This window comes from Mus musculus, chromosome 5, assembly GCF_000001635.26.
Source record: "Mus musculus strain C57BL/6J chromosome 5, GRCm38.p6 C57BL/6J".
Classification (NCBI taxonomy): Eukaryota; Metazoa; Chordata; class Mammalia; order Rodentia; family Muridae; genus Mus; species Mus musculus.
In genome coordinates, this window is record NC_000071.6 from 130,804,711 (window position 1) to 130,824,966 (window position 20,256).

Genomic DNA, 20,256 nt, shown 5'->3' on the forward strand with positions numbered 1-20,256 from the left:
ATGTATACATGAGAACTAGGTGTGTGTGTGTGCATCATGTTCCTGAGTGTGTGAGTGCTAGCATGCTTGTATCATGATGTGTGAAGGTCAGAGAGTGACCTTTATACCTTGTGTGAGACAGGGTCTCTTGTTTGCCTCTGCATGTGTCCTTGGGATTCTATCTTTCCCTCTGATCTCTCTAAAGCGGTGGTTCTCAACCTGTGAGTTGCAACCCTCTTGGGGTCCCATATCAGATATCCTGCATATCAGATATTTGCATTTTGAAAACAGTAGCAAAATTATAGTTATAAAGTAGCAATGAAATACTTGTATGGTTAGGGGTCACTACAACACTGGGAACTGTAAAAGGGTTGCAGCATTAGGAAGGTTGAGAACCACTGCTATAGAGGATTGCTGTGATTACAGATGTGCACCATCACATCTGGCTCATTCTACTTTTGTGTGGATTCTGGGAACCCAAAGTCAGCCCCTCACATTTGTGGAGCAATCACTTTACCAGTGAGCCATCTCCCCGGTCCCTTTTTTTTTTTTAATTATTATTATGACTGTCTATTAAGTGGATAGAGTTCCAGGATCTAAGCGATGAAATGACCTGCTAGGGGATAACCAAGTAGTTAATAGGGAAACCCTATTAACTGAGTCTATTAGTCCCTTGCCCACCCCAGCAGCCCCCTGCTCAGATGTCAACCCCACCTGAATGTATCTGCACGGGGAGGCTGAGGGTTGAGGGAGCGTACCTTGTTTTCAGAAACTACCAAGCCACTGAGGGCTCATGAAAGGACTCTAGATGTGGACCAGGATATCAGCTGGGAGTTCATATAAGTGGGTTTTTTTTAATTATGACTCTGTGTGTGTGTGTGTGTGTGTGTGAGAGAGAGAGAGAGAGAGAGAGAGAGAGAGAGAGAGAGCATTGCCCACAGAGGCCAAAAGAGGGTGTCAAATACTGTCCTTGGAATTGTAAATTATTGCGAGCTTCCTGATACAGATACTGAGAGGCAAACTTGGTTTCTCTGCAAGCGCAGCAAGTGTCCTTATCTCCTGACCGATCCTTCCAGCCTCCGTCAACTGGTTCGATGTCATAAATGAGCTCTGTGTTAACAACTTCCATAATCCTCGGTACATCACTGAAAACAAAAACCTATAACCAGAGACATTTTATAACCACAGAGTAAAACAAATATAACCAAAATGGTACCATAACCCCAAATGCATGTACGTATGAGTAGATGTTGATATACCACACACATAAGTCATGTTCTACAAGTACTCTTTGTGTGTAGATGTGTGAGGTGTTTGGTTTAGTTATTTACTTACTTATTTATTACCCTGAGACTACTAACCAGGTGGTTTGGATTCCCTGTAACTTTTCACATTCCATTCAACAAAGTGAATGTGTTTTCAACAATTCAACAACAACAACAAAAAACAGAGTCCCAAAAATCTGCAAACTATAGAAAACTGTGCCCCCCCCCCACTTTTTTGTTTGTTTGATTGTTTGTTTGGTTTGGTTTTTTTCGAGACAGAGTTTCTCTGTGTAGCCCTGGCTGTCCTGGAACTCACTCTGTAGACCAGGCTGGCCTCGAACTCAGAAATCCGCCTGCCTCTGCCTCCCAAGTGCTGGGATTAAAGGCCTGTGCCACCACCGCCCTGCGTGCCCCTTCTTTTTGTTGTTGGTGGTGGGTTTTTTGGTGGGGAGGGGCAGGCATGGTGGTGCCCGGCTATAAACCTGGCACTTAAGAAGCTGTGGCAAGAGGATTATAAGTCTGTGGTCAGCATGGGTGACATACTGGATTCTAGGTCTACTTGAGCAACATAGTGAGTGGCGGACTATCAGGGCAACGTGGTGACCTTCAAGATGACCCGAGCTTCAGAATGAGACGTTGCCAAGAAAAGGCAGCTTAAAGATGAAAGGTTCATTTCAGTTCAGAATTCCAGGTTACAATCTTTCACCGCAGAGAAGTCACGGTAATGGGAGCCCGAGAAAGCTGGTCACTCACAGCCGTGGTCAGGAGCGAAGAGCAATGACTGCATGAGTGCCGTATGCTCACTCGGCACTGTCTACCCTCGCACAGCTCAGAACCTAAACCCAAAAGCAGGCTGCCCACTTTCAGGCTGGCTCTTCTCAAATCAACTAACAATCAAGACCGCCCCCTACAGACACGCCCACAATCAAGATAGCCCCCTATGGACACACCCACAATCAAGACCGCCCCCTACAGACACGCCCACAATCAAGACAGCCCCCTATGGACACACCCACAATCAAGACAGGCCCCCTACAGACACGCCCACAATCAAGACAGCTCCCTACAGACACACCCACAAGTCTCTTATATATAAATACAGTGATCTGGTATTTGCATATTCCCAATGTAGGTCTTCTCATAGGTTTTCATTAATCAAAATTTGAAACATGGTATTAATACATTGACTGGGTTAGCCTGCACCTCGCTATGTAACCCACACCAGTTTTAGACTTTTACTTTATGGTAGTCCCCCTGCCTCAGTGGCCAAAGTGTCAGGATTATATGCATGTCCTATCATGGCTAGCCCTCTCTTTGGTCCAGTTTCATTTTATTGCTGTGAACAAAATACCCCGAGAGAATGCTCCTTGAGGGAGGAAAGGGTTAATAGCTTACCCTTCCAAGTACCAGTCCTGGCACTGGGGCAGCCAGTCATATCCGGTCCACAGTCAAGAGCAGAGGAAAACCAGTGTATTCGAGCTTTCTGCTTGCTTAGTCTCTTGCTTGCTCTCAGTTACCTTTCATCACTCTTAGACACTTTAGGACCTGGCAGGGTGCTGCTTGTTTCTAACCCCATGGCTGCGGAGGGCTGAGAAGACAAAAAAGACCCCAGAGGCTTACTCTCTAGCCTTTCTAGCCAAACCAGTGAGCTCCGGGTTCAATGAGAGGCCCCAAGTGAAAGCAAAAGAACAAGGTAGACGATGACTAAAGGAGTCACCTGAGGTTGACCTCTGATCTCCACATGCAGGCACACGTGTGTGCATATGCACCCCCTCCCACACTCACACAAAGAAATCTGAACATACATACATACATACATACATACATACATACATACATACATACACACACACACACACACACACACACACACACACATACACACACACACAGGCACTGGGAATGGAGGTGGGGCTTCAGGAAGGCAGATACAAGTAAAGATGGGAGATACCAACTCACCCTCACTTCCTCAGGGGTCAGGCAGACAGGGCAACCACTACCATGTCCCTGTCAGGCTCTATGGTGTATCAGAAGAGGAGTGGAAGTCTTGCCACTGGCTCAGACTAAACCCATGCAGGAGTCTACCCTGGGTGGTTCTACCAGCACACTGCTGAGACCAGAGGGGCCTCCTCCTTGTTTTGCCTCAAATGGTGCCTTGAGAGCCAAGCATCAATGTTAGCTTCAGGCTCAGAGTTATGTGTCTGCTCCTTGGGCTTTGCTGCCAGTGGAAATTTTCTTCCACTGTGGTAGACAGTGGGTGCTCAATCTTAGTTTGGGTCTAATTAAGAGTTCTCATCTTTCCCAGAGCTGTTCTGGCCTTCTGGGAGGTGGGTCTACCGGGGATGGGGCTGAGGAGGCTTGGCAGAGGCTGAGCCATACATTGAATCCAATTCAGCTCATCTCAACTGATACCCATCAGGGTCAAAGACTACAACATGCCCCCGTCCTTTTGTTCTTGTTTTCTCATGTACCTGATGAAGATGCTAGATTAGCGTCTTCTCTCATTGCTGTAGCCAAAAAGCTGACAGAAGCAGCCGAAGGAAGGAGGAATTCATTGTGGGTCACAGTTCAAGGGTGGTAGGGAAGGCATGGCAGCTGGTCACATTGCATCCTTGGGCAAGAAGCAGAGAGAGATGGATGCTGGAACTCAGTTCACTGTCTCCTTTCCGTTCAGTCTGTGACCCTGTCCTATAGGATGGGGTTGCCCACTTTCAGGGTGGATCTTCCCTCCTCAGTTAAGTGTCTCTAGCTGTGTCTTCTAGGTGATTCTAGAGCCCATCAAGTTGACAGTATTAAACACCACAGACACACCTGAGTCTAGATAGCCCCGTCCACCAACCCTAAATATTCTCAGGACCAACCTTCAATTCCTTTACCCATTCATCTGACTAAACAGTTTGGCTTGAGAATTCATATGAACCTGTCTCGTTGTTCTTGGCAGTGTAGGAGTCCTGTAGCTGAAATTTCAATCGTCCCCCATAGACTTACATGTTCTAACACTTGGTCCCCAGCAGGTGTCGCTATTTTGTTTTTAAAGCTGCTCAACCTTTAGAAGGTGGCACTTTGCTAGAGGAAATGAGTCACTGGGGGTGGGCCTTGATGTTTTATAGCCCAACCTCACATCTGCTCTCCCTTTGCTGAGTATAAATACAATGCGACCTCCAGGTCTTGCTCCTTTCCCTTCCATGATGGGCTGTGCCATTGAAGAGTGAGTTTAAACAAACCCTTCCTCCCTTAAGTTGCTTCCGTCACAATATTCTTTCACTTCAGGCTCCTTGTCTAAATATGCATGTTGAGAAAACCCTGGAGGCAGGGAAGTTTATAAGTACTATGGAGTTTCTGGTGCTGTGGCTGAACAGTACCATTAGCAGTGCTGATAGACTTGGAGGAGAGGTGTCTGCACTGCTGATGGTGTGTGTCCAAGGATAAACGGAAGACAGCAGAATGAAATTACAGGGATGGGATAGTCTAATATATATATATATATATATATATATATATATATATATATATATATATATATATGCTGGGGTAAACATATGAGATAGCTCAGCCATGCAGGTAGGACTTGGCTACTCTAGGTCCTTTAAGTACGCTAGACTACAGGTCACTACTGCACATTAGGAAAAGCTCTACTTCCAAGTGAAGATGTTCTGTTTTATTGATCTTCTAGGCAGCCCTTTCTCTTGGGAGGTTGATGGGGTGGGTGAGACTTTTCATAGGGACACATGAACAGATAAAGTCTTCTCATGCCTGCTAGGGGGTCTGACAGACCAAAGATGCCACCAAAGTCTAACTTGGTGAACTTAATGAGTTCACTGGGACTCATTGGGGTCATTTAGGAGTATGTGTGAGGTGTGACTTACAGGACCACGTTTAACTCAAAAGCTGCTCTATCACCAAAAGCCCATCTCAGCCTGGGTGACAACACATAAGAGCTCTCTGCAGGATTTGTAGGCAGCTGGCCAGGCCAGAGAGTCTCCTCTAGGCAGCTGTGATGGTCAGAGTCTCCTTGCCCATCATCATTCCCTGCATCTGTAACCTTGGGGAGCTGCTTCCTAGCACCTCGTGAACTCCAGCATCTGAAGAGTTCCAGCTTCCCTAAGTATGGGAAGTTTGCTTTCGTCCTGAGTCCCATGAGCACCCCCTTCCTGGAGGAAGTGTTCCAATAGAAGGAGATTACTGTAGAACATTAGAATGACACCCTTTTAACTAGGCACAGGGAAGAACAGGAATATAGAATATTATTCTATAATAGAATTTATTTGACCCCTTTCCTCAACTCCCTCAAGGTGAATTAAATGGCACCATGAAATGAATTCCACACCTGGGACAGTTGGAAGAGAGGAGGATTAGCCTAAAATCTGGTCAGGGAAGATGTGGTCCCCTACAGTGCTAGTCTCAGTGGGAGTCAGGGATGGGGAAGACCTCAGGGTGGGAGGCCTGTGGTGTGCCTCGGGCTTTGTCCTTTTAGTGGCCTGGCTTTCATCTTGTTGAGAATTCAGAATTTCTCTGCAGCCAGGGCCCCCTGAGGCTCCTATCACAGCGGGAGCAGGAGTTCAATTTCCCTTCTTCACTGTGAGTCTCCACTGGACGTCTCCTTGCAGAAGATACTTTTCCTGGCCTCCTGATGACAGATTTGTGGGGGAAGGGAGTATAGGTAGGAAGGGGAAGGAGAAGAAATGGAGGGTTGCCACTTATCCATTCAGCAAACATGCATCGTAATGCATCCACACGCTCCGGTCTAGCCACTGAATTAGAGGTGGTGCATCTTTTCCAAGGGCTCTTTGTCAACTGGCAGAGTCTGACACAGAAATAAACAAGATTAACTTGCAAGCTAGACACAGTGCTTGAACCTGTGATCCTTCATGAGAGAGACTGAGGAAAGAGAAGTAACAAGAGCTTGAAGCCAGTCTGGACTTTGAGAGTGATTTCCAGGCCAGCCTACACTGCAGAGCAAGATCTATTCTCAAATCACCTAGTGCTGAGGCTGTAGATCCGTGGGTAAGACTTGCCTAGCACATACAAACCCTGGGTTCAGTCTCCAGTGCCATGGATACTGGGCATAGTGGTGCATACTTAACAAGAGATTGGGATTGGAGATAGGAAGATGTCTGGAGCTAGCTGGCCAGCAGCCTAGCCTATTTGGCAAGTCCCAGGCTGGTGAGAGATCCTGTCTTATAAAGAGAAAGGTGAGTGACAGTTGAGAAATGATGCCCAAGGTTGTTCTCTAGTCTCCACAGACATGAATGCACAGAGGCACACATGCACTCACACACACACTCACACACGCACACACACACACACACACACACACACACACACACACACACAGAGAGAAACCCATCTCACTTATATCCCAGAGAATAAGAGTTGCCTTTGAAAATTAAATTAAGAGAGCTGAAGAGATGGTCCAGAGCACTGGCTGCTATTCCAGAAGATTCAGGTTTATTTCCCCTCACCCTAGTAACAGCTTACAGCCTACAGTTTATAGCTATCTGTAGCTCCAGTCCTAAGGGATCCAGCGCCCCCCTCTGGCATATTTGGGCACTGCATTCGTGTGGTCCATAGACATATATGCAGACAAAATAGTCAATAAGTAAATAAAATGTTCAAGCTATACTAATTAAAAAGTTATAAAATCGAATCAAGGAAAAATAGTAGAAGGCACCCTCTGACTCTTTTTACACTTTAATCTGAAAAGAGGATGGTCAGGAAGCTGTTTAAGATTTAACAAGGGAAAAATGACAGAGGCCCTGCCTTGAGAGAATAAGGTAGAAAATGATAGAACATGAGAAGAGATATCCTGACCTGTGGGTATGTGCACCTACACACACACACAAACACACACACACACACACAGAGAGAGAGAGAGAGAGAGAGAGAGAGAGAGAGAGAGAGAGAGAGAGAGAGAGAGAGAGAGAGGCATCCACCAGGTAATTATATGGGAAAAAAAAAACATAAAAACAAGAGAGTAACTCATGACACTTTGGGTCAAGAAAGAAACAGACTAAAATTACAGAACCAAAATAAAGGCAAAAAGAATTGGTCTTGACTCAGCCAATCAGAGGCAGAATGAGGGACTCAAGAGATGCCTCCGTGGTAAAGGCCACTCACTGCTCTTTTGGAGAACCTGAGTTCAGTTCTTAGCACCCATATCAAGGAATCTCACAGCCACTTGTAACTCCAGCTCCTGGGGCTCTGGTGCCCTCTTCTGGCCTGTGTGGGTACTGTACCGAGAGAGGAGGAGGGGGCGGGGGGAGAGGGAGAGGGAGAAGTGAGGGAGGGAAGGAGTCATATGAAATGGCACACTAGTTAAGAGAATATATTGCTCCTTAAAAAAAAAAAAAAACTGAATTCAGTTCCTAGCATACATATTGGGTGGTGCACAGCCACCTATAACTCAGCACCAAAGGATCCAATACCCTCTTCTGGGGGTACCTGAACTCATGTGTACACGCACGCACGCACGCACGCACACATGCACACATGTGTGCACACACATAGGCATGGATAAAAGAAAGTTAAAAGGAGCAAAATGATCTTTTCATGGTAAGAAAGAAAGAAAGAAAGAAAGAAAGAAAGAAAGAAGAATACAGCCCAGAACTCAAACATGAAAATTATTTGGGAAGAGATGAAATATATGGAAGAACAGGATAGACAGCTAATTAGGAGTAATTTGTGTTCCAGAGGAAAAATCGAACTAGAACAAAGGAGGAGTTGTCAAATGGTTGCAAGAAGCACCCAGGAGGCAGAACACAATGTTGGTATAAAAATAAAAAAGCCTGGCTAAGCTGGAGCCAAGATTTTGCAGAAACATATGTCTAAATATGGCACAGAAACTGTGTGTGTCCGTGTGTGTGTGCGCGCGCATGCGTGCATGTGCATGCACGCACACACGTACATGTGTGCATAATCTCCAGGGTAGAGAAAAAGTCCTGCTAGTGTTGGAGAATGGATAAAGGCTATTGAAAGAAGAAAACTTAGGTTACTCACCCAACCCCAAACAGAAGGAACCAGAAAGCTCTGCTTAGCTTTCTCTGAGTGTGTATCCTTGTGCAGGAGTGTGTGCACCAAGTGTGTGCACTTTACTCACTGAGCTATACCCACACCCTCAGCTCAGGTATCAACATAGGGGCATCTGTGCAATTTTATGATGTCGTATCAAACCAGGGTGTCTATTATAGGAGAATGGAGGTGGGAAGGCATGGTAGGAGCTGGAGAGATGGCTCAGAGGTTAAGCGCACCAGTTGCTCTTCTGAAGGACCCAGGTTTGACTCCCGGAATGTACATGATGGCTCATAGCTGTTTGTAAATCCAGTCCCAGGGAATCTGACGCCCTCTTCTGGCCTTCCCAGGTATTACATGCACATGGTACACAGACAAGCACGCAGATAATATGCCCGTATAGTTTTACAAAACATTATTTTTTAAGGTATTGTGGAAAATATAATGTCTTGGGCTAACAAAATGGCTCAGAGAGAAACGCACATGCTAACAATCCCAGCGACCTGAGTTATATCTCCAGGGCTCGTATGCTAGTAAGGAAAAAATCAACTTCTCCAGGTTGTCCTGTGATCTCCACATGTGTGCCCCTGGCACATGCACTTGCATGCACACAAACACACTAACTAACTCACTCACTCACTATAAATAAATAAAAATTTAAAATAACTTTAAGGTCTCTCAGAGAAGGGAGCATTCACAAATGCTTCAAGTTAGTAGCTGTTTTAAATGTTTTCTAGTAGAGGAAGTCATGACAGTCATGCACCCAGAGGTGGATGCTCCCAGACAAGTAGAAGTGAGGAATGGAAGTCACTTAATATCCTGAGTAGCAGCCCGTGGTTACAAACTGTGTCACTAAATCCAGTGCAGAATCAGTACTTTTCTGCAAAAAGATACAAGGGGTATGTTTTAGGGTGGGGCGTGCTGTTTTGAGACAGGGTGGCACTGTGTAGTCCTGGCTATCCTGGAATTTGCTATGTAGACCAGGCTGGCCTCAAACGCACAAAGATTCTCCTGTCTTGGCCTCAGCCTCTTGAATCCTGGCACTAAAGGAATGCACCACTGTGTTCAGCTACCAGGACTGTAATAAATGTGCCATAATAACTCTGGTGTTAAAGCCAATGACTGAAGCATGCTAGGGAAGAAGTCTGGAAGTAAGTGTGTAACTTCTTATCTCACCCAGGGAGGAGAAGGAAGCAAGTTCCATTTTTTCTGAATTTGATCTTAAGAAACATTCCAGTTAAGTCATGCATCTAAGAAGGGGGGGAAAAAAAAGCAAATTTAAGAACTGAAAAAAAAAATCTGGAAAGCAGGAAATGAAATATCAAAATAGATCCAAGCATACATATAATAATGAATGGAATGGAATGCATTTTCACTACTGGGAAGCAGAGACTGTAAATCTAATTTTTAGTGGAATTAGTTTATATTTTAAATTAAAATATAATTATATCACTTCCCTGCTTTCTTCCTCTAGCTCCTCCTGTTTCCCCCAGCTTCATCCCACCATGCTGTCAGATTGATAGCCCGTTTCTTTATTATTGTTACTTATACATCTCACACACACACACACACACACACACACACCTCCAACTGCTGGGTCAATTTTTGTCATTTGTGTGCATTTGGTTTCAGAACTGACCATTCTGTATTATATAATCAATTAGGAGGCTTCTCTCTGGGAAATGTTAATTTTTCCTCTCTGGGCAGCTACTGCTTGCCTGCAGTTCTTTGTTTAGGGTGAGACCCCATGAGGAACCACCCCCCCACCCCCACCCCCACCCCCAGAGGCTTCTTGAGCCATAGATGCAGGAACTGTGCTACAGATCTATCCATTGAGACTAGGACCCCCATAACCCATTGGTCCTACAGTGTTCCCAGTTGTGGTTTTCTGTGATGGTCTCCGTTTTCTATAAAGACGCCTCTTTAATGAGGGGCGGGAGCTGCACTTTTCTGTAGGTATAAGGGTAAGATTTCGAATGTACTTAGGAATTACACTAGTCTAGCAAAGTGGTAGTAGTGGATTCTCTCCTAAGAGCCATGAGCTCATTCGCTCTGGGTAGTTGACTAGGTTACTAGTATCAGGCATGGTTCCCCTCCTGTTGAATGGGCCCTAAGTCCACTCAGGTAGCTGTTGGTTACCACCTTGCACTTTCATGGCTATATTGCGACGCTGGCCATCGTTGTGATTCATAGGTATCACGGCTGGATAGGACTTTGAACTGCGTCCCTCCCTTGGCATTTTGTATAAGAGTTTCTGGTCCTGTGGAAGCTAGGTTGCAAGAAGGTGGTTTCAGATTAAATCCAGCTGGGACAATCTGGTTCCGTGGAACCCAGACTGTGACCAAGGATGACCTTGAACCTCTCACCATCCCAGGGGCTGAGATTACAGGTCAGTCCCAGGAAACCTGGTTTGTGTGGTACTCAGGGCAGAACCAAAGACTCCATACACACTTAGCAAGCACTCCAATAGCTGGGCTGCATTCACACCCAAATCCTAGTCATTTTCACACTGACTCTGTTCTCCTTTCTGGATCCAGGCCTGCAGAACAACACAGGAAGGTTAGAAATCAAAAGGGGGACAAAGCCAGGTGTCATTCTTCGGGATCCATCTACGTTACTGCCTGGAACTCGCCAAGCAGGCTAGCTTGGCTGTTACATAATCCCACAGAGAGAAAATAAGCATGTCTGTGCCAGTGTCATAGTAGACTTTTAACAGAAGCATCAGAAATTCCAAGAAACGCTTGCTTTATGTTGGTCAAAGACATGTCCCGAATGTTCTATGGGGAGGCTGCTCACCTGCTGGCCTTTGTGGCCTCTACATACTTCTCTGACTATTTTCATGATCCACGTGCTCTTCTCTGGGGTTGTCACCCTTCAGGTGCCTTTTCCTGTCAACCTAACACAAATGACTTCCAAATCCATATCATTAACCTGTCATGTCTACGTTCCATCCCCTAGTTGTTATGTTGAGACTGTCACTCCGGGAGCTGAGGGAACACACCCAAAATTTAACTTGTCACCTCTCTCTAAGTCAGAGAGAAGGCATGAGAGCTGAGAGCACATGGGGAAGCAGGATCAAGCTTTGGTTTGTATCTGAAAGAAGAAGAGAGAAGAAGTGAAGAGCAGGGCTGGAGAGATGGCTTGGCACTTGCTCTTAACTGCCAAGTTTGTTTTCTATCCCCCACAATGGGTTGTTCACAACCATCTGTAGCTCATGCCCTAGGAAACATAATGCCCTTTTCTGATCCCTGTAGATACCCACATAGCATGTGGTACACATACACACACACACACACACACACACACACACACACGCACGCACACAATGATGATGATAATATCTTCAAAAAAAAAAAGGAGGGGAGGGTGCTGTGGGCAGTCCACAGAGCTACAAGATGCTCTAAGAGCAGAGGAGGGACTCTGGGATGATAAGTCTTGCTAAGGGGATAATTATTCTTCTAAGCATGACTTCAGGTGAATCAGTTTTCCTTAGGGATGGACTCCTGGCCAAGTGATTGACACGGAAAGCTGGACTGACTCTTAAGAGAGGAGACAATAGCATACAATAATTTGGATAGCTTCAATATAAAGTCTCCACTCAGGGCCAGAGGTAGATTTCATTCTTTATCTTTATTTTATTTTATTTTATTTTATTTTATTTTATTTTATTTTATTTGAGATAGGGTTCTTTTGGTGCAGTGCTGACTGTCCTGGAACTAGCTCTGTAGTCCAGGCTGGCCTTGAATTCACAGAGATTTGCCTGCCTCTACCTCGACAGTGCTGAGATTAAAGATATGCACTACCATTCTCTTTTAGATTAATTGTGGTGGTTTGAATATGCTTGGCCCAGGGAGTAGCACTAGTAGGAGGTGTAGCCTTGTTGGAGGAAGTGTGTCACTGTGGGGGTGGACTTTGAGATCCTCCTCCCAGCCGATTGGGAGATAGTCTGCTCCTAGCTTCCTTTGGATGAAGACATGGAACCCTCAGCTCCTTCTCCAGTGTCATACCTGCCTGGATGCTGCCATGTTTCCTGGTATGGTGATAATGGGCAGAACCTCCGAACCTGTAAGCCAGCCCTAATAAATGTTCTCTCTAATGAGAGTTGCCTTGGTTATGGTGTCTTTTCATAGAAATGGAAATCCTAACTAAGGTGTTAATGTTTATTTTTATTTTTAACTATGTGTTTGTATGTGTGTGCACTTGAGTGCAGTATGAGCAGTGGACAGAAGAGAGCTCAAATCCCCCAGAGCTGGAGTTACAGGCAGATGTGAGCTTTCTCACATGAGTGTTCTATAAGAGCAAAGTGTCTATTCTTAACAGTAGAGCTGTATCCCCAGCGCCCGGGTCTCATTCTTTTGACCAGGAGGAGTAACATTGTCCTATTGGACCTCCATGAAATCCAGATACCTCCACCCTCTTAATATGCCAATTTAAACCCTACATTAAGAATAAATCTGATGTTTACCTTTTTAGTATTACCAGGAGAATGGACACAGGAGGTGGGGTCCACCCTCAATGGCCTCTATGGCGTAATATCTTTTAGTACTTTTGTGGTTGAGGGAACATGAGCTGATCCTAGTGGAGACGGTGTAGTGGTACAAAATGCGTGCCCATAGTCATGAACAAAAGGGAGAAAGGAAGGGACTGAGTCCTGCAATCCCCTTCTGTGACTGCAATCCTACGGAAGTAAACAGAGGACCTCCTTCTAGACTCTACTCCTTAAAATATTCTAACCCTCCCCAGTAACACCACAGACAGGAGACAATTACCTTCAACACATGGGCCTTTGAGAGACACATGTTTGACCAGCCAGTGGCCGTGCCCAAGCTTCTGTGTCACTGGATTTCGGAATGTCCATTCTCAGCATCTCTTTCCCTCATCCTTGTCCCCATGTGTTCTAGTTTGCTTTCTGTCTCTGAGATAAAAACACTGGGACAAAAGACAACTTACTCACAGGAGGAGAAGGTTTGCTTTAGCATACACTTCCAGGTCATAGTTCATCAAGAGGGAAGTCAGGGTAGAAGCTTAAGACTGGCATCTGGAGACAGGAAACTTGGGGGCGGAGTGTGTGTGTGTGTGTGTGTGTGTGTGTGTGTGTGTATGTGTGTGTGTGTGTGTGTGTATGCGTGTGTGTGTGTGTGCTGCTTGCTGGCCTGCTGAAAGACTCATTGTGTGCTAACTGCTTCATAGGCAGCCCAGGGATGTCAGCCCAGGGAAGGCTACCAGCCACAAGAGGCGGGGCTTTCCCTCAACTAAGAATCAAGACAGTCCCCTACAGACATGCCTACAGACCAGTCTGACCAAGTAACTCCCAAGTCAAGGCCTTTCCTCTCAGAAGACTCGGATATCTCTAGGCTGGGTCAAATGGACAAGCTTGCTTGTGTGAGAGTGTGCGTGTGTACAAGCATGCATGCTATGGGTGTGTGCATTGGTGGATGAGTGTGTGTGTATATGTGTGTATTGTGTGTGTGTCTATCTCTGTGTGTGTGTGCATGTGTGTGTCTCTCTGTATATGTGTGTGTATTGTGTGTGTGTCTGTCTCTGTGTGTGTGCATATGTGTGTGTCTCTCTCTGTGTATGTGTGTGTATTGTGTGTGTGTATGTGTCTGTCTGTCTGTGTGTATTATGTGTATCTGTCTGTATGTCTCTGTGTGTGTGTATTGTGTGTGTATGTGTCTGTCTGTCTGTGTGTATCTGTGTGTGTGTGTGTGTGTGTGTGTGTGTGTGTGTGTGTGTGTGTAGGTGAAAGGACCACCTCTCCTGCTATTCCTCAGGAGCACCATCCACCTTGGTTCTTTTTTAAAGACAGATTTTTCTCACTGGCCCAGAGCTCACTAAGACGACTAAGCCAGCTGGCCAGAAAGTCCTAGGGATGCTCCTGTCTCTACCGCCTTGTCTTGAGTTCCTGCCCTTGCCTCCCCGGTACTGATACTATGGGCCTAGACCACCACCCATGATTTATGTAGTGCTGAGGTAGATAGGACCCAGGGCTTTGTGTCAGCTGAGTGAGGACTCAATTGACCGCATCATGCCTGTAGCCACTATGCAAAAGTCAGTCTTGAGAGAAATCTTAACATGTGGGTCTACTGTGAATAATTTACATGCTAAAAATAATGAGAAGCATTAAATCCTAAGAGTAACTCAAGACAAGTATGGAAGCTGAATTGATGGGTTATCATGAGAGAAATAACTACTGGCACCATGTTCCTGTTTTATAGTGATTTCTTCCTAAACTTTAAGAGATGGGTATCCTGATAATATAGATAACATATGGTGCTCAGCTGTGTTTGTTTAGGCGTCAGTATCCTGTGTTGGACACCATTATATCACTGTGACAGAATAGTCAGGAAGTACTGTTGTGTCTGTATGTGTGTGTGTGGGGGGGGGGTTCTATCTGAACTCAGGGTCAAAGGTGATTCAGTCCATGGTCCCCTGAGTCTTTCTATATGAGCTTGAGGTGAAGTTAGAAGAGAATGGCAGATGAAAACTGCTCACCTCATGATTGGGGGGGGGACGGGGGACAGAGAGACAGAGAAAGAGAGAGAGAGAGAGAGAGAGAGAGAGAGAGAGAGAGAGAGAGAGAGAGAGAAGCATCTAGTCTGAGGTTTTCATAGACATACTCCTAGTGGTCTACTGATCAGGACCTACCTCCTAACAGCCCATTCAGCTATGGATGCCTTCATGAACTAATCCACTGGTAAAGTCAGCACATTCAGGATCCAGTCTCTTCTCAACAGTACCTCCAGCTAAGGACCCAGCTAATTGCCTCTGGGGGTCTGAGGAACATTTCATCTATAAGCTACAGTATATTCTTTGGGAGGGTGGGTGGTCCTGGAACTCACTCTGTGGACCAGGCTAGCCTCAAACTTAGAGATCTGTCTGCCTCTGCCTCTGCCTCTGCCTCTGCCTCTGCCTCTGCCTCTGCCTCTGCCTCTGCCTCTGCCTCTGCCTCTGCCTCTGCCTCTGCCTCTGCCTCTGCCTCTGCCTCTGCCTCTGCCTCTGCCTCTGCCTCCCCAGTGCTAGGATTAATGACCTATGACACCCCTGCTCAGTGCACCACAATGTATTCTAATGACTATAAGACTCAGCCTAAACAATGGAGCTAGGAATCTGTATCTTTAGTTCCCTTCCCCTAGCCTCTGGTCAGTTTTTTTTCACATAGTTTCTGAATGGCAGAAATCTCTTGAAGTTGTATAATTATTTTCCAGGCAGCTTTCCATGTCTTAGATTGGTCTTCCAAAAAGTAGTGACTCATTTTTTTTTCTGCCCCAAAAAAATCTGTTTGATGTCAACACTATTCATCTCTGACCATGGCAAAGAATCTGTTCTGGCTTTATCATGTTGCTGTGATAAAACACTCGGAACGAAAGCCACTTGGACAACAGAGGGTTGATGTGGCTTTCACTTCTAGGTCACCCTCAGTCATTAAGCAAAGTCAAAGCAAGAATGAGGCAGAAATCTCAGGGGAGTGCTGCCCCCTGGCTTGCTCAGAGGTTTGTGCTCAACTAGTTTTCCTAGACACCCCAAGGCCACCTATTCAAGGAATGGTATCACCCACACTGGTCTGTTTCACCCTCGCCCCCAACACATTAATTTACAATGAAGACAATCCCCAACAGAGGTGCCCACAGGCTGATCTGATCTGGTCACTCCTTCACGGAGAGTCCCTCCTCAGGTGACTCCAGGCCATGTCAAGTTGACAGTTAAACCTAGAACAGGATCCCAATTTTCACATCAGAATTATTCTCCTCTGTATTCTTTGTGCCTCGGTCCTGCACATGGTTGTGTTGCTAACGCGCCCCTCATTTATCCAGTGTGAAAGGACATCGTGCCCAGCTTTATGTCAAATTCAACCTCAGCAGCCACTAAACTGTAATGCAGAAAACACATCCAGTACACGAATGACCATCTGTTGCTCTGACTCATAACAGGGCTTTCAACTAGAATCATCTTTGCTTCTTCCCAAGAAATTTCAGTAACTCAATTTAATTTCCTAGAACAAGGTCCCTACTTCTCAAATCTTTGAAAGGACAGGAAGGGAAGAGGAGTGTTCAGGACCTGCTTTTGGTGTTGTGTGGTTTCAACTTAGTGTGTGACTTAGTCACTTAGTGTGATGGTTAACCTTCTCTGTCAGTTCTATAGGATCTAGAATCACACAGGATAGCGACCTCTGGAGCATGTCTGCCGAGGGGTTAGCTGATGGAGGTTAACCCACACTAGGTCTCATGGGCTGGGGTCCCGGATTGAATAAAAAGAAGACAGTGAGCTGAGCACCAGCATCCATCTCTGATTCCTGATGCAATGTGTCCAGCTGCTTCCAGCCCCTACTACCATGCCTTCTCCACCTGGGTGGTCTGTATCATTTAGAACTGTGAGTTCAAATAAACCAAGGCTTCCTTATGATCATTTGCCCCGTGTTTGGTCATAACAATGAGAAAAATAATGAATCTACTATATTAGCTCATTTTTCATCATTTTGGTAAATCCCTTCTACAGAGGAGGCACTGATACAAGCTCTAGTTTTGGAAAGGCAAGAACATGTTGCTGCCTCTCACTTGGCTCTAATGAAGGGGTTAGAGTGTATACCGTCACAATGGCAGGAACACATGCAACAGAGATCATACGGTAAGACTGGCAGTCAGAGAATGACTCACGGGTTAAGCTCTTACAACAATTAGGCTCGTGGGGCTGGGAAGATTTCTCAGTGGTTAAAGCACTTGAGTTCAGGTCGTCAGAAGCCATGGAAATGCTCTGCTGGCATGGTGACACACCTGTAATTCAGACTTTGGAATGGAGAACAAGAGATTTAGATCTAGGGAGACAGCTAGCTAGAAGGACTAGCCATGTTGGCAAGCTCTGAGTCTGATTAAGAGATCCTGTCTCAATAAGTAAGGTAGAAAAGCAATGGAGAATGATTCTAAGTCTCCACATGCATGTGCACCCATGTATATATGCATGTGCACCACACACACACACACAGGAAAACTAAGATCTGTCTTGGAACTGAGGTTCCCTTCAATAGTGACACCTTCAGTGATCTAACCAGCTACCAGGTCTCATATATACATATATATATATATATATATATATATATATATATATATATATATATATATATCTTTATACATATGTGGTCCTGAATATATACATCCACCAATTGCAGGTGCCCTCAGAGACCAGAAGCAGGAGTCTTATCCTCTTTGCCTACAGTTACAGGCAATTGTGAGCTGCCCAACATAGATATTGGAAACAATTATCAGGTCCTCTGAAAGAACAGAATGTATTCTTAACCATGGAACAACCTCTCTAGCCTCATGTCCCTCTCCTAAAAGTTTCCTCTATCTCAACACAGTAACACTGAGCACAAGGCTTGCAACTCTGTTGGAGGGATGGGGTGTGTGTGTGTGTGTGTGTGTGTGTGTGTGTGTGTGCACAGGTTTGGGGGGGACCACATTTAGACCACAGTAGAAATGTGTTAAGTACATACTCAAAGCAAAATTGGAATGGCTGGTTCCTTAGTAGATGATAATTATTTTTTGAAACATGCATTATTCAAGGTAGAAACAGTATTACTGGTTTCTTGAAAGATGATGGAATTTTAGAACCATATGTACTGTCTAAAGTATGGCACTATACTATGTGGAAGGTTGATGACAGATAGCTGGTGGATGGTCAACCCAATAGCAAGTGGCTTTTACTCTGCTCCTAATTCAGAGGCTATGTTTCATTTGCTGTACCCCCAATAAGACCACGGATATGTTCGGTGCTGAGCAGGGTGGCAAAGTTCTCATCTGGTAGCCTGAGAAACTCATTTTCCTAAAGGAGCTTTGGGGCATGCTGACAGCACCCCGGCTGAGTTCGCACCCCTGTTTTCACAGCCCCCCTCTCTTCCTGTTCTTTGTCTCCCCAGTTCGACATGCAGAGAGTCACGCTGGAAGAGCTGAAGCACATCCTGTACCACGCCTTCCGGGATCACTTAACGATGAAGGACATTGAGAACATTATCATCAACGAGGAGGAGAGTTTGAACGAGACCTCGGGGAACTGCCAGACAGAGTTTGAAGGAGGTGGGTGAACCTGGGTGCCTTCCTGCGTGCCTCCAATATGATGTCTTCAGGACAAGAAGCAGCCTTGTCCTGTAGTGTAAGCATTCAGGGCCAAGTGTGCAGGTCAGCTTGGGGAAGATTCCATGGTTTCCTTAGTTCAGCTTTATGTTTGCTTTCTCTTCTTCCTTTCACTTTCCTTTCGCAGGGTTTGGGGTATGTTCACATGTATGTGCACGTGGACACAAGAAGCCAGTGTTGGGCATCTTCTTCTATCTCTTTCTTATTTTGTGAGGCAGACTCTCTCCCTGCCCCAGGACCCACGTGCCTCTGCTTTCCTGGTGCTGGAGTTGCATCTGTACTACTGTGTCCAGCTTTTATGTGAGTGCTAGGGACCACAGCTCACTCAGGTCCTCATGCTCATACAGCCGATGCTTTAACCCAGCACAGAACCATCATCCTAGCTCTCTCTTTCTCCTTTTTCTTCTTCTCTCTTCTTCTTCTTCCTCCTTCTCTTCTCATCTCTTCTTTCTCTTCTTCCTCCTCCTCCTCCTTTTCCTTCTCCTCCTTTTTGTTATTTGGATTTTGCTTTTGCTGCTTTCATATGGATCTCTGTCTCTGTCTGTCTGTCTGTCTGTCTGTCTGTCTGTCTGTCTGTCTCTCTCTCTCTCTCTCTCTCTCTCTCTCTCTCTCTGAGATAGGGTTTCTATATGTAACCAAGGCTATACTTACCCATTCAAACTTAAGATCCTCATGCCTCAATCTCTAGAGGTCTGGATTATAGCACATACACCAGGGTATAGGGCTCAAAGTTCAAGTTCAAGAAGATTGTGTAAGGCTTTTGTCCTTCCTGAGGTCATTCCAAGTCTAGGAGGATGGCTGTGTGGCTTTGTGGCAATTTGCTTTTGCTTGATAGAGGCTGACTGCCCCAGGGATGGTGGAAGGAGCCCCCTGAATCTGTCAGGAAACTTGGACCAAGTTCATTGGCTAATTGAATGACCTTGGGCAAGCTGTGTAACTCCTCTGTGTTCCCTCATCTACATATGTCAGGATAATTACATTTGCTCCACAGAATCCCCAGGAAAGGATAAGCTCTGGGCTTCTTGGATGCATTGACCAGAAAGGGCTCAGGGATGGAGTCCTTTTAGCAACCTAATCAGAGGGCTAACAGAAAGAACAAAGGTCATCTGAACTCAAAGAAGAAACTCAGGAAGGGTTCACGAAAAAAAAAATCTATATGAGGGGGAAAAGCTTATTTCCAATAGTCACTCAGGAGTTCCTAGGAAGGTAACTAATGTTATCCTTCTTCCAAACTTAAACAGCTGTTTTGGGGTCTAGAGAGGCTCAGTAGTTAAGAACACATATTGTTTTTGCAGATCCACGTTTAGGGCTCAACACCCACATCAGATGGATCATAACCACCTGTACCTCCAGCTCCAGTGGATGCAATGCCCTTCTCTGTACACAGAGGGCACCTATACTCATAACACGCACACACACAGTATATTAGAAGAAAACAGCTATACTAATTAACAGAGGTAAACATTTGTTGTAATGCACTAAAATATCATAGTTAGCCATCAGCAGATTTTTCCATGCTCAGTGCTGAGACTCTGTGGAGGTTAATTAACGATTTGTATTATTTTTGCAGTACTGAGGTGTCGTGAACCTGGATTCCTGTGCATGCTAGGCAAATGCCTTATCAATGGGCTATCTTCCCTACCTCCTTTTCCTTTTTTTTTCTTTATTTATTTTGTGGGTGTGAATGGGTAGGGGATGGGCAGGGGACTATGGTGCACATGTAGAGTTGGAGGACAGCTCATGGTGGTTAGTTCTGTCCTTCTGCCACTTGAGACTCAGGGATGCAACTCAGGAAGGTGGTCAGCCCTGGCGGCAAGTACCTTCACCCACTGAGACATCTCTCTGACCTGACCCTTTTCTTTTTGAGACCGGGGCATGCA

At 45.5% G+C, this 20,256-nt stretch overlaps 1 protein-coding gene across 9 annotated transcripts in view; it reads left to right on the plus strand.

Annotated features, from left to right (window-relative positions):
• Caln1 (calneuron 1) overlaps nucleotides 1–20,256 on the plus strand; it is a 476,922-nt gene that overhangs the window by 435,307 nt on the left and 21,359 nt on the right. For all 9 annotated transcript variants that reach the window (XM_006504369.3, XM_006504367.3, NM_181045.1 and 6 more), the window contains one exon: nucleotides 18,163–18,319. In XM_006504369.3, coding sequence (XP_006504432.1) covers nucleotides 18,163–18,319 — 157 coding nt within the window. The remainder of the gene's footprint in view (nucleotides 1–18,162; nucleotides 18,320–20,256) is intronic.